This window comes from Odocoileus virginianus, chromosome 9, assembly GCF_023699985.2.
Source record: "Odocoileus virginianus isolate 20LAN1187 ecotype Illinois chromosome 9, Ovbor_1.2, whole genome shotgun sequence".
NCBI classification, from domain to species: domain Eukaryota; kingdom Metazoa; phylum Chordata; class Mammalia; order Artiodactyla; family Cervidae; genus Odocoileus; species Odocoileus virginianus.
The window spans coordinates 23726160-23740802 of record NC_069682.1 but is presented as its reverse complement, the minus strand read 5'-3'; the positions used below and the strand labels follow the sequence as shown (position 1 = coordinate 23740802).

General features: G+C 36.1%; 1 protein-coding gene across 1 annotated transcript in view; it reads right to left on the bottom strand.

Annotated features, from left to right (window-relative positions):
* The window catches only part of GPR158 (G protein-coupled receptor 158), a 294063-nt gene that overhangs the window by 84526 nt on the left and 194894 nt on the right, over window positions 1-14643 (bottom strand). The window contains exon 5 of the mRNA XM_020911658.2: window positions 105-173. Within this exon, the coding sequence (XP_020767317.2) occupies window positions 105-173 (69 nt within the window). The remainder of the gene's footprint in view (window positions 1-104; window positions 174-14643) is intronic.

The following is a 14643-nucleotide window of genomic DNA, read 5'->3' as shown; positions in this document are numbered from 1 at the left end:
CATATATAAACATATAAACAATATAGTATATACAAGCAAATATACTTCTGCAGCAAAATAAAATGGTTATTTTTGATATGCAATTATAAAAATATGCTACTTACTGGAAAGTATAGAAGCAGAGACCCAAAAAGGATTGTTTCCAACAGGATAAGGCCCGATGCCCTGATGCTCTGAAAAAAATAACAAAAATAAAAATGTCAATACTAATTGACATTTCTAGGCATGGAACAATTTATGCTCTTGTGACAATGCTACAAGCAGAACAGCATTCTTTGGTGGGGGTGGATAATTAGAAATTGGCTTATATTTCAGACAGGCAAACTTAACTGAAACATGCAATAAGACTGACTGTAAAGGTGGGGGTAGACTTAATGATATTGCCAGTGGCTTCATGGAATGTTGTTCTCTAAAATTTGAATCACTATTTAGAAGATCCTGCCAATCTAAGAAATGCACAGACACAGAAAACCTTGCCTGCATTTCTGACACATCAGCGAAATGCTATTCCTAAACCATTTCACAAATCCTCAGCAATGGTTCCAGTGGATAAAGCAAACATAGGTACAACTTCTGGTGTCTCAATGGTACATCTCCCAACATGTCACAACATAGTCCCCAAAACTCAGTAACAACTTCACTATTTAAATAACATAGATCACATTTAAAACCAGAGGTATCTCACCTTGTGAAATAGTTAAATTATTCACTCAAAATTCAGAAGAATAAGTTTATTTTTCAAATATACTTCCTGATTATTTAAAGTTTGCTAAGCATGATGGCGGTGGTTTGGTGATTTAGTCACTAAGTCATGTCTGACTCTTGTGACCCCATAGACTGTAGCCCACCAGGCCCCTCTGTCCATGGGATTTTCCCAGCAAGAATACTGGAGTGGGTGCCATTTCCTTCTCCATTGCTAAGCATAAATATACTCAATAATCTTCAGATATTTTGTTAGACTCAAAACAGCATTATCTTTGCCAAGCAAAATGCTTAGAATTGTGACAAGAAATACAAGACCAAAAACACCAAGCCCATTTAGAATAATAAACTTTGCTTTGATGAGTTCAAATACCAAGGCAGAGTAAAGGTATCAGTTAATACAAAAACAGGTCATTCCAGAACACACGTGTTTTCACTCAAGGCAACGTAAAATATATAAACAAATTACACTAGGTGTACAGATGATATTTTAACGGGGAAATACTTTTAAGTAGATAAATTAAAATTTTGCAACAACAAAAAGAAGGTGAAATGCTAAACTACAAGTCCATTACATTAAAAAAAAATGTGTCAGGAGAGAGCAGCATGGAAACATATACACTACCGTACTTAAAATGGATAGCCACTGGGAATTTGCTGCATGACTCAGAAAACTCAAACCGGGGCTCTGTGACAACCTAGAGGAGTGGGATCAGGTAGGAGGGAGGTTTGAGAGGGAGGAGACACATATGTACCTGTGCCTGATTCATGCTGATGCATGGCAGAAGCCAGCACAATACTGTAGAGCAATTATTCTTTAATCAAAAATAAATAAGCTTAAAAAAAAGTGTCAGATAACTGGACAGGCAGATAAATAAAATTCTAATTCCTCTTCAAAACACTGGGAAGACATTACTAGGGCATAGAAAAATTCCTTATGTAATCCCTCAAAACAACTCAGGGTCTTCATTAATCTAGAATTTGGGAACAGAGAAATGAGTTTAGTCAGTGAACAGACTTGATTGTTTGAGTGGCTTCTCTCTCTTGGTCATTATTTTAGCTAGCAGATGCTCTTAGTGAAAAGAAAACTTCTATCAGCAAGACTTTAAATGGGTTTTGGCTGACAGAATTTCCAACATAACAAATTACATTCATACCTAATTATGAATACTCCATAGTTTAGTTTTTAAACTTGCTCCAAAACGACACTAATTTAGAGTGAGAGTCCAAAATATAATGCAAGACTGCTTGTAAAAAAAATTTACGCAATATTGTTTGAAAATGAAGGATATAAAAAGAAACTGTAAAGCTTAGTGGAAAAAACAGACATTGCAGTTAACAGTATCTCAGTTTGAATTATGAAAACAACCACTTTAGTTAAGTGATCTTGAACTTCAATGGCCTCCCATGTAAAATGGGTATCCTAATCTTTGCCATATTAAATCTGACATCATTAATAAATTATGAAGTACACAAAAATGGCTAGCATCATGGCTGACATATAATAAGTAGGTATGCATTCCTCAAGGTAGAAAACACCAGTAGGATTGTGAATTTGAAAACCACAGAGGTATATGTAAGTAGCCGTAAAAATTGTTTTAAAGCTTGGGATCCAAAATGACCCCAGAGGAGCCAAAAGCCTGATGGTAGAAAACATAGAAGTTCTTTTTTTTTTTTTTAGGGCCAGTGGGTTGTTAGCTATATTGCAACCATCACTATCTCATAACAGTTGTAGTGGTGCATGCTTTTACATATTCTCAGAGCAAATAATCTGTTTCCTTTACATCTGGACGTATTGAACAATCTTAATGCTTCATAACCTTCCTTCTGGCTGGGTAGAGGAGCCCACGATTTCAAATTATAAACTGGAACTCAACACATGATTCCATAATTAGATGTAAGGCCTGTACAAAATATGTGCTTTTGTTTTTTTTTCCCAAACACTCGGGCTAAGTTGGTTTTAAGGCCTCACCAAAAGAATGGGTACATAATAGGTGGAACTTCAGGGACAAAGAAGAAATCTCATGCTGCCTGAAACCTTTCCACATTGACTTACTGGTAACTGGAAGTTCTTTTAAATGGAACAAAGTACTTTATTTTGTATTTGGTGTTAACGATAAGTACACATGTTGTAAGTAATACAGTGACTTAAGTTCAAAGTCAAGGGCAAGAATCTCTTCCTCAGTGTCTAAGTGATAGGATAAGGAAGAAGAGAGGAGGGATTGAAAAACAAGAATGGATAAAAAAGATAATGAACAAAATAACAGGCCAAAAAAAAATTTCATATCTTTCACAGTTTTGCCTGAGATAGAAATGGTGGCATGGGGGACTCCCCTGGTGGCGCAGCGGTTAAGACTTCGCCTTCCAAAGCAGGGGGCGTGGGGTTAACCCCCAGTGGGGAACTTAGATCCTACATGCCTTACTGCCAAAAAATCAAAACATGAAACAGAAGCAATATTGTAACAAATTCAGTAAAGACTTTTTGAAAAAATGGTTCATGTTAAAAAATTTTAAAGAAAAAAGAAATGGTGGTATGGAACTCTTTTTAACCAGAGTTGCTAAGTGGAAAACTCTGAAAAACATTCTTGAAAAATGATAAACAATATACAGTATGTTGAACTGTATAATACAGTACTGATTTATATAGATATTATTATAAATATATGTATATTTATACAGTACAATATTTATATAAAACATACACATACAAATGAAAACTCTATGTTTTCTATATGTATATACATATATATAAAATATAAATATATCAAATTCAGGTCTGGAGGATACATGCCAAACTGACAAGAAAGTACTTTCTTCCCCTGGAGAAGTATATCCGAGGATAGATCAATTTATCTGGAAATATTTTACTTTCTTTAGAGATATAGTCATGTATTGCTATATGTATTTTAATAATTAGATAAATAAAATGAAAAAAAATCATCTAAAATGTGTCAACTCAGCTAGTAGAAAATTCCACCACTGGGTATTGCAATATGCCACTTCCTCTAATTGCATCCATAACCACTTTCCTACCTCACTGCTCCTCCCCTCAAGGGGGTGCCATCTTGATATGCCCAGAAAACAAAGGTTATTAGAGTTGTTATTAAGTATTTTTCACACATTCAATACTTGGTCCATTCACACCCTCTCTCCTCTATCTAATAAGTATTTGTTAGATGTCTGTTATCTTTTTTAGTGTCACTGTTCATTTTAGAACACAATTTGAATTTACAATTAAATTGGTAATTATAATGTAAAAAAAAAAGAATTCTAAACAAAGCCCTTCCTAATAATATCTACTTAATAAATTTTATTCAGTACTGACAACATGCATAAAATGATCAAACAATATGATACTTATAGGTGAATATACACCTGGGGGAGCTTCTGAGCCTAACTCTGGCTTAGACTCCAGACAGCTTAATAAGCATCATTCCAGAGTTTACAACAGACGAGGGCAGATTCCACCTCACCCCACTACATTCCGCTTTCCCCATTTCTTAAACTTTCAGAACTGACCTACGAAGGTTTACAGCAGCCAGATATCAGATCTGTAGACAAAAGAGAAAGGCTAATCTTACCACAATAATTTTATAAAATTATGTCAAAGTCAATTTCTCAATTCCATAATCTCCAGATACAAAGTACAGAGGCATAAGATGAAGCATAGCTTGTCACAGGATTTGCTGAGGATGTAAGCACCCAAAGGAAGCTGAGTTACTGGAAGTAATAAGATGATAAGAATACTCAAGTCAGAACTTTTAAAAATAACTAAAATATCTTAAAATTATTTCCTTGATCCTATAGGGCTAACTCCATCATTTATAATTGTTAAACATTTTTCAACCACTGGGGCAATTAATGTATATCTTGCTAAAATAGTGCAGTTACTTTTGATCATAGCTGATACCTTCAGCCTTGCAGCAATTAAAGTTTCTTTCCATTACAAAAGGAACGTCTGAGCATGAAGACATTTTTTATATAGCTGGACTTCAGGATGTAGGATGAAAATATAAGAAAGCAAGAGAATTCAATTCTGCAAAGAACAAACTAGCACAGGTCTGGATGATAAACCAAGACTCTATCATTGTATATCATTTACAGAAAGAATTAGCCATTCTGACAGAATAGTCTCACAAGCTGCACTTTTTCTTTTGATTCGTCTATTTCTGTAGAGACAACCACAGACAGGGAGATTACAAACAAAACCCAACAACCAACTGATAAAGTAAGTAGACCAGAATAAATTAGAGACAAGATGTGAAAGGCAAACCTGAAAAGAATCCTCACACTGAGAGGTATGCAAATGCTATTTTCAATAATTTTATTTACAATTATATCAATGGATGTGAACAGACACATCCAGTTTGACAGACTATGTGCAATTAGTTTGCCTTAAGAAGATCTGTGATGAAACACTGAAAAATCAATCAGATTTAGAAAAATGTGTCAAGGAACAACTGTTCAAAATGTGGTTAGTTAAAAATCAATAGTAGTTTTTCTGAAGAATTTACAACAGTTAAAAAAAAAAAAAGGTTTAGAAAAGCAGAAGAAAATGGTCAGGACAGTGATTTCCAAAACTGAAATATAAGTAACTCAGATGATTATAAATCTGTGGAATAAAACACATGGGCTTATATCCAGATGGTTTGAAATCTCAGCATCTGCTGCTCACTAGCTTTGTGACCATGGGCAAGTTGCTTGAGCTTCACCTTCTTCATTTATAAACGGATATAGTGATGCCCACCTTGAAGGACTGCTGTAAAGATTTGTAATCATGCTGCCCAACAAAGAGCAGATTCTCAGTCAATGGAAGTTCATCAGTCTTTCATGGACAGATATGAGGTGGGGTCAACACATCTAAGCCCACTCTAGCTGATGAGTGACAGCACATGGTCCCATCATCCAGAGCTGCTGGTCCCATGTCAGGGCGATTTCCTCTGTGTATCTAATCTGACCCTCTTACCCAAAGGAACAGGATTGAATGTTACAGTATACTAACAAAAATATGCAGCACTATTAGAATATTTAAACATGAGCTACAACTAAGGAATTTGGTTGATATTATTTTTAAAAGAGGCTAGTCAATGTAGAATTTCTGACAGTTTTATTAAAACATTAAAACAAACTATGACATGGTTTTAATTAAGAATTATTTTAATTTTTAAGATTCACAAGAAAGTCTATATTTGTATGTTATGGTAATATGCAGTGGTGCTGTTTAAGACCTTTTAGAAAAATACGTTTACCCAAAATAAAATTCAGAGTAATGAATATATAGTTTCATACTGTTTAAAATAGTATAGCACACTAAAGAAAGAAAAAGTCAATGATATTTTATAAATGTGAAAAAAGGAATAACCAGTAGTTCATTATTAGTTATGGTTCACCATTTATTGAGGGGCACAAATATCTCTGGTTGCTTTTGCAGGATTTGAGTCATTTACCCATTCTCTTTGCTTTGTTTCACATAATGCAGACAGAAGTGTTCCTCCAGTATCTCATCTTTTGGGAGTTCAGTGCCTGATTTTCACTTAAAGATGTGGACAATCAACTGCTACTGCAGAGATGTAGAATAAATTAGACGCATAAGAAGGAAGATTCTGGATCACTTCTACTCAGTCAAGCTCGTCCTTCCGTGCTTATGTCCAAAGCATTTCCTTCCAGACTTCATCAACCCCCGAGTCACCCCACAAGAGGCCACTGGAATGCAGTCCCAAACTGTGGACCATCATGTCCTGATTTGTCCTCATTTTTCCCATAGCTTCTTTGCAAAAATAGCAGCTACTTCTCTGTAATCAATCTGCAACCTCCAATTTCTTTTCTTCAATACTAATAAATAGAATAAGTCATATATCACTAAATGGAGATGAATTCTCTAAGTGTCAAAAAAGCACAGAGAAGTGAATGGTGCAGACTGAAATATTACAAAGACTCTTGCTTTGAAAAGGACTGCTTAAGTGGCAATAAATTAATAAAGCAAAATATGTCATTTGCTCAGCTTTCCATTATTGATTAAAAGCTACTGAGATTAATGGATATATTTTCAAATTAAAAAGCAGATCATTGAAAGAAATTCCTCCTCATGAAAGTGGAATGACATGATAATTAAAACATAAAATAATAAGTGCTTTAAAATTTCACAGTAATGAGACAAAACACTTACTTTTTCAAATATCAATCTTTGTTACACTGAGGTTATCTCAAATATCATCTAATGTGACATAAGTCATTTTTTTAAACTTAAGAGTATTTTATGCTCAGAGAAATTCAAGACACTTGACAAATTATTGCTGTTTCACTTGATTGCTAAGTATCAACCCATCTAAGCAATCTTTCTTTATCATTTGAAACTTCTAATCTCAGATTTCTATTTTAATTTGGTATTTTGAACACTGTGATCTGTAAGATGACTACTTTAAAATACCACTGGTCACACATAGGCAACAGAGTCCATCAGATATTAGCTAGATAACATCAGCTCTTCCCAGGCTTCTTAAACAGGAAAAAAATTGTGAGAATGGGAACAGAATTGCTTAGAACTGTTAAGCTTGTCTTTAACACATTGTCTATCTTCCAAAGCATGTTTGGAAATGCACAGAATAACTAGACAGAGTGTAAAACAAAGAAATATTTCATACCGTGTCTAATATTTGGAAATAGTCTAAACATTCTAAAACTTGTTTATGTTCCTTATTTTATACTCCACACTGACCCAGAAAGTTTCCATCTGACAAGACATTTACAAATACACAAAGAAAAATGATGAACATTTCAGTGAATAAACCAATAGATGACTTAATACAGTTGCAAGAGATGCTCCCTATTTGTAAGAAGAATAAGCAGTTCAGAAGCTTAAAATGGCAGTATGAGGGACTTCCTGGCAGGCCAGTGGTTAAGACTTCACCTTCCAATGCAGGGGGTATGGGTTCAATCCCTGGTCAGGGAGCTAAGAGTCTAGGTGCCTCTTGGCCAAAAAACCAAAACATAAAACAGAAGCAATATTGTAACAAATTTAATAAAAACCTTAAAAATGGTCCAAATTTTTAAAAAATCTAAAAAAAAAACAGCAGTATTATATCTGACAGGCAGATTATAAAAGTGTCATGGGAAAACAAGGGCTATTTAGATGCAAAGGTGATGTAGACAGGAATTCAAAACTCAATCGCTAAAATAGTATAAATATTTCTAGAGCAGATGAAGTAAATTGGATCTTATTTTCACCAAACTTGGGAGCACTAGAACGATGAAATGGGTATTATGAACTTCAGCCCACATAGAGTATATCACTCAAACTTGTTTAGCAAAAGACAAAGTGAAAGGAAATGGGAGTCATATGTTAATTAACTAACATCCTGCTTACACTCTTATTGTCAATTCTAACCATTTGTTTCACTAAAATTTGCTGTTTCAGCTAGTCTTAATGTTTATTAGCAAATCACAACATGTATAATAACTATCTTGATATTTTAGAGTTTTCTATTTTTGAATAGGGTTCATGAAAGATTTTCAATAATAAGTTCATAAGTTTTAATTAGAAATAAATGCTAACCCTTCAATACAGAATTCAAAAAGGTCACACTAACTGAGGTTTCCTGTCATTAGTCTTCTCTCTTCTTTCTGTTGGATCCCACTTAGTTATCCTTTGCTCTAAAATGTATTATACAAATGCATTAGGATTAGATTATCAACTGAAAGAGATTCAAGAGAAATAATTAAGAACAAGCAGAAACTTGACAGTGGATAATTATTGAAAAATTAAAACAATGTTATAAAACCAAAAATTAGAAAAAACTTTTATAACATAATAAATTTTTTAAAAAGCAATTGTGTTTAACCTCATTGAAGGTTAAACTATTACTAAAGCAGTTTTCTACAAGCAATTGATATTTGAAGCTTTTTAAAGTAGTGACTGCAAATCTTCAGTCTAAACCTCTTTCTGGAGCTCCAGCCCCCTATTTTCAGTTGGCTGTAAAACAGTTCTACCTGAATGACTGATAGGCACCTCAAACTCAAGATTTCAAAAACTAAATTCTTCCACTCTCCAATCTGTTTTTCTCTTCATGTTTCCCATCCTGGTTAATGGTAACTGATTAACCTATTTTGTAGTCAAATCATATAAAATATACAAGGTAGAAATAGAAGTGGTTTTTATGAATTATTGGTTTTGTGAAGTCATTCAGTCATGTCCAACTCTGTGTGACCCCATGGACTGAGGACTGCCAGGCTCCTCCATCCGTGGGATTTTCCAGGCAAGAATAATGGAGTGGGTTGCCATTTCCTTCTCCAGAGGATCTTCCCAACCCAGGGTTTGAACCCAGGTCTCCTGCCTTGCAGACTCTTTACCATTTGAGCTACCAGGCTTTTACATTTGGTATTTTCCAGAATCCCCTCCAAATTCAGTTGACCAACCATCTCACTAAGTAATGAGTGAGAAGTATGCTGTGTATGCTAATCACTCAGTCTGTCCAACTCTTTGCGACCCCATGGACTCCTCTTTGCCCACCAGGTTCCTCTGTCCATCAGGATTTTCCAGGCAAGGATACTAGAGTGAGTTGCCATGCCCTCCTCCAGGGGATCTTCCCCACCCAGGGATCGAACCCAGGTCTCCCATACTGCAGCCAGATTCTTTACTGTCGTAGCCAACCAGGGAAGCCCAAGAATATTGGACTGGGTAGCCTATTCCTTCTCCAGGGGATCTTCCTGAGCCAGGAATGGAACCAAGGGCTCCCGCATTGCAGATGGATTCTTTACCAGTAGAGCTGCAGATAACCAAATAAATGGTTAATCTAAAAAGCAACATGCAGGTTGATCCACTTTCAAGTGGAGAGGAAATTTTTCACTTTTAATCCACAGTCTCCTCTATAACGCAGAGAAATTATTAAACAGTCAAAATCTTAGTAAGAGGAGGTAGGAGGAAGAAAAAGGAGAGAGGAGAGAAGCAGAAGAAACCATCTCTCTCTCTCTTTTTTTTTTTTGAAACCATCTCTTTATGTTAAGTTCAATGTACTACCAATTCTAGGTCTGGGGTAAAATGGGTGGGGCTGATGGGATGGATGGAGATAGAACAGCACTCAGGAATAGGTGAGGTCACTATTCTCTGGCCTTTCTCAGAGCTGCCTCCCTCTGTATTCACTCTTGCCTTCATCTCATTGCATCAGACAACAAATGCCTTCATGTCACCCTATCTGACATCTCTCCAGGCCTGCCCTCTTCAAGGCAGGCATATATTTCAAAGGAATTCCCTTATTCCTCTTAATCTCCAACTGGTAATATCTTCCACGCCTTAAATCTTATCCATTCTTAGGGATATCATAAATGGCAATTAGAGCACTAGTGATTAGTAATAATTTAATGGCTGCTCCTCCAAGTAGGACTTGCAAGACCAAGTATATAGTCAAGGCTTAATGCCTAAAGGCAAAGACCTTGAACTCGGAAAGTTAAGAGTGAAGCTGTGAGCACATGGGCCTCACTGGTGGCTCCAAACCTCACTGGCGGTGACTGCTTCCTCTGAGACTGGTCTGATAAGCAAGCAGACCAAGGTACCTACGTTCATTCAATCAGAAACTGGAAGGCAGAGATTCCTTTCAGGAATAAAAGGGACCCATCACCTTTATCTTCTGTTGAAGAATTTTTAAAGAAGAAGTTCAGATTTCACAAAAGTCTTTTCTTCTCAGTTGTGAATATAAATTCCATCAGGAGTCAGTCTAAATCACCATAACTTCCACACATCTGTGCCTCAGAAAATCCCCTAAGCCTTTGTTGAGGGCAGGCTAAACGAAGAGGTTTGCTTCACTTTCTTCTTTCCATCTTTGAAGCAGAAGTTGGATAATGAGGCAGGTGCCTCTGAAATCCAGCTTTCATCGTGCGACGGGATTCACGACGCACCGTGAGGGTGCACCGTTAGCTCCCAACAGCAGCTCCCTTCCGCCCCACAAACACGCCCCAATCACTACAGCTTTCTCTGTTTCTTTCTGGACCACGCTTTAAAAATCATGAAAGGGATATAAATGCATAAGTTCTGGGAAGGAAAATACCAACTGAAAGGGGACCAAATCAAGAACCACTGTACTGGGTAGAAGAGGGACCTGGAAGTATATCCAGCAGGGCTAAGTTGCTCCTGCCGTGGCATTTTTCCCAAAGGCACATCTCACTATCACAAAATGTTGATAATAAAAGTGGTAGTAACAACGACAACAATAACAACGATGTCAGTTGAATTTTTGTGCCAGCTGTTATTCTAGGCATTTTATATAATATTAATTAACCATCACAAAAATATTGAACCCTCATGACAAATAGTAGGTACTATTTGTAGTAGGCACTATTGCTATCTCCACTTTATAAATGAGGCAGCTGAGGTTTAACAGGACTGAAACACTTGTCCAAGGAAATTGATATTACATAATGCTATCACTCAACCTTGCCCCTATCACTTTCAAAATCCAACTTTTAAAGCTATCATTTAAAATAGCATTGGATAGCAGCTCCTGAAGCAACCTTTACTAACCTTCCACTGAAATGTAAAGACACATGTGAAATAGAAAGTCACAACCCTGCTGTGAATAGGAAATTCAAAGCAGAAATACAAACAGAAATAAAAATGAGAAAAAGCACTCACTCTCACAAGTAACTGGGAAATAGAAACTTTAAATATCTCATTTTTAATCTGCTAGACTGAAAAAGTTAAAAAGACTGATAATATCAGTTACTGGTTAGAATGCTAGGAGATGGGCACTTTCATGCTCATAGAAAAAGAAATAGATGAAGCCCTTGATAACGCAGTTCTGAAGTATCAACATTTTAAGTGTCTGTACTTGATTATACCAGCCACTGCACACAAAAGGGTTTGCACATGCAAACTTACATGTTTGCACAAAAATATATGCACAAACAAGTTTACCAAAGCACTTGTGGTATAATATCTAGTAAATAAGTTGAAACAAATGGGATATCAATAACAGAGAATATACCAGTAGTTTTAATGGTTCAGCCATATGACATGATATAATGAAGCTCTTTAAAATATGAGAAAAATACATATATACAGGCAGAAAAAAAGCTTAAGAGATTTTTAGAAATAATTTTTAAATAAAAAATCTTTATTAGTGAAAGGCATGGTATGAGTGTGTGTGCATGGATCAAACCCTTGATGTTATAAATTTTCTGGGAAGAGAAGTAGAAGCCAGAGGAAATGGACAACCTTTTACTTACTGCTTTATATTTTTCTTTATGTGTCAATTTTGCACAACAACGTATTCACTTATTCAAGTAAAGATCATCAACTGAAAATCCTATGTGCCATAAGAGGAAGGAAAGAAGAAAGAAGAGAAAGGATGAAAAGAGAGAAACTGGCAGATGCTCAGAGTAGGTCAAAAGTGATAAAATACAACCAAAATAGAGTCTACTTGCAAGATACTTAACCACAAGCTTCAAGAGGAGAAGTATTCAAAACTCATCTCGAGGGTCTGACCTTTAGTATACATTTGTATTTGTGGGGGAAGAAAGTGAAGATAGAAAGAAAAAAATGGAAACAGTAAAACTCAGACAAAAAGGCAATAAACAAAAAATTTTCATGTAAAAGGAGATTCACAATTCTAATATCTACCAGAGTGAAATTTAAGGCAAGAAAGCATAAAAAAAAAAAAAAAAGGAGGAAAAGGACATTTAATATCTGTCACTGTTATCACATTCTAGCAAACTGCAACAGTCAAAGGCCTGAAGCAAGTGAGGGGCCTGGACCTCACAGCCCTGCTTCCCCCCAGCCCTGTCCAGCATCCTGTCCCCTGAGATTCACTATGCTCCAGCCAACCTGGCCACTCTTCATTCCACAGATGCAGCTGCTCCTGCCTAATGGCATCAGAGCACATCCTCTTCCCTCACCCTTGCTTGCTCCTACCCGGCTCCCTAACCCTCACCTGGCTCACATCAACTCATTCCTCAGGTGTTAGTGTCACTGACTTTTCACACAATATAGAGCTTCCGTGGTGGCTCAGATGGTCAAGAATCTGCCTGCGATGCAGGAGACCCAGGTTCCATCCCTGGGTCAGGAAGATCCCCTGGAGAAAGGAACGGCAACCCACTCCAGCATTCCTGCCTGAAAATTTCCATGGACACAGCAGCCTGGCAGGCTACAGTCCATGGGGTTGCAAAGACTTAAACATGACTGAGCGACTAACACTGTCACTTTTCGGCCACTAACACACAAGGCAGTAGACACAGGAGTTTCAGAGAACTAATCGGACTGTGTAAGTTTCAACATTTTATGCTAACTGCACAGAGTACCTCCATGAATGGAACACTCATCACAACCGAAATTAATGAGGAAAGCAACTTTCAGAAGCATTACTTTCTAAAAGAAAGAACATTCACCATAAATACACTGCCTGAGTCTTAGTGGTGAGGCAGGAATTCTTAAGCAGCCACATGATAAGGATATCTGATAGTAGCAGTGGGATTTTACTTCTGGGATTTCTATTAAAGACAATGAGATATAAAGACTGGAAACAGGACAATGAGGCAACATTGTGATCTGGCAAGAAGTTGTCTCAAAGAAGTAATCGGCATCATACATAAGATTTAGTTATAAGAATGTTCCACACACAGCATTATTCATGTCAGGACAAAATTAGGGGTAATCCAAATCCAAGAAAGTTGATAAATGGTAAAATAAATCATGATATACTCTATGATATACTGAATTTTATTATGTCATAAAATTCAAAGTTTGGGGGCACACTTGATGTAAGAGTTTAAGATTATAATTTATGTATATGAAATTAAATGTTTAAAAAACTAAATTGTGGACTTACAGGAAATTTTTACATTATTACTTAAAATTTTCAGTCTTTTCCAAACTCTATAAAATACACTGATTTTACAATACAGAACAGTTTAAAACTTTAGTCTCTGCCTTCCCAGGAATGCTTCTGATTTTTTTTCAAAAAACTAAAAGAAATTAAACTCTAATCTTACAAAAAGATTGAAAAGATTAAAGCTATAAAAAGATACCTTCTAAAACTGCTAAAATTAAAGAGACTGACAATACCAAATGTGGAGTGCATTTGGAACAAGGGGAATTTCCATACATTGCTGATGGGAATATGAAATGAGAATTTAAAACCATACAACCACTTTGGAAAACGGTTTGGCCACATCTTATAAAAGTTAAAAATACATCTGCTGTGTGACCAAGCAATTCTACTCACAGGTAAAAGAAAAACATTTGATCGCAAAAAAAAAAAAAAAAACCAACCATATAAGAATATTCACAGCAACTTTATCATAATAATAAAAAAGCAGAACAACCCAAATATCCATCCAACAGGAAAATAAATATATAAATTATAGCAATATTCTTACAATGATACACCACTAAAATAGAAGGGGGAAAGTGTTGATTCACACAGACAAGATCAGCCTCAAAGACTATACAGTATTTATTAAAGAAGTCTAATGCAAAAAAGAACACACAGCATGACTCCATTTATATGGAGTTCCAGAACGGGTAAAACTAAACTACAGCATCTGAGAGGAAGGAGTGGGGACCGACTGGGAGAGGGCAGGAGAGAACTCTGTGGGACAAATGGAAACTTCTACATTTTGATAAAGGTGTAGATGACATGGGTGTATGCATTTGTCCAACTCACTGCCCTGTAGAATTAATGCATTTCACTCCATGTAAATTGTACCTGAATTTGAGCAAACTCCGGGAGATAGCAGGGAGATAGGAGCCTGGCATGCTACAGTTCATGGAGTCGAAAAGAATTGGACACAACTTAGAGACTGGAAAACAACAACAAAATTGTACCTTCCTAAAAATAAAAAAAATAACAAAGGATTTGAAACCTGCACTAAGGTGTTAAAGATAAAAATCAATAGACCTTTTATTATACTTCAAATCTCATGAAATTGGTGCCACCAATTTGCAAGACCTATCAC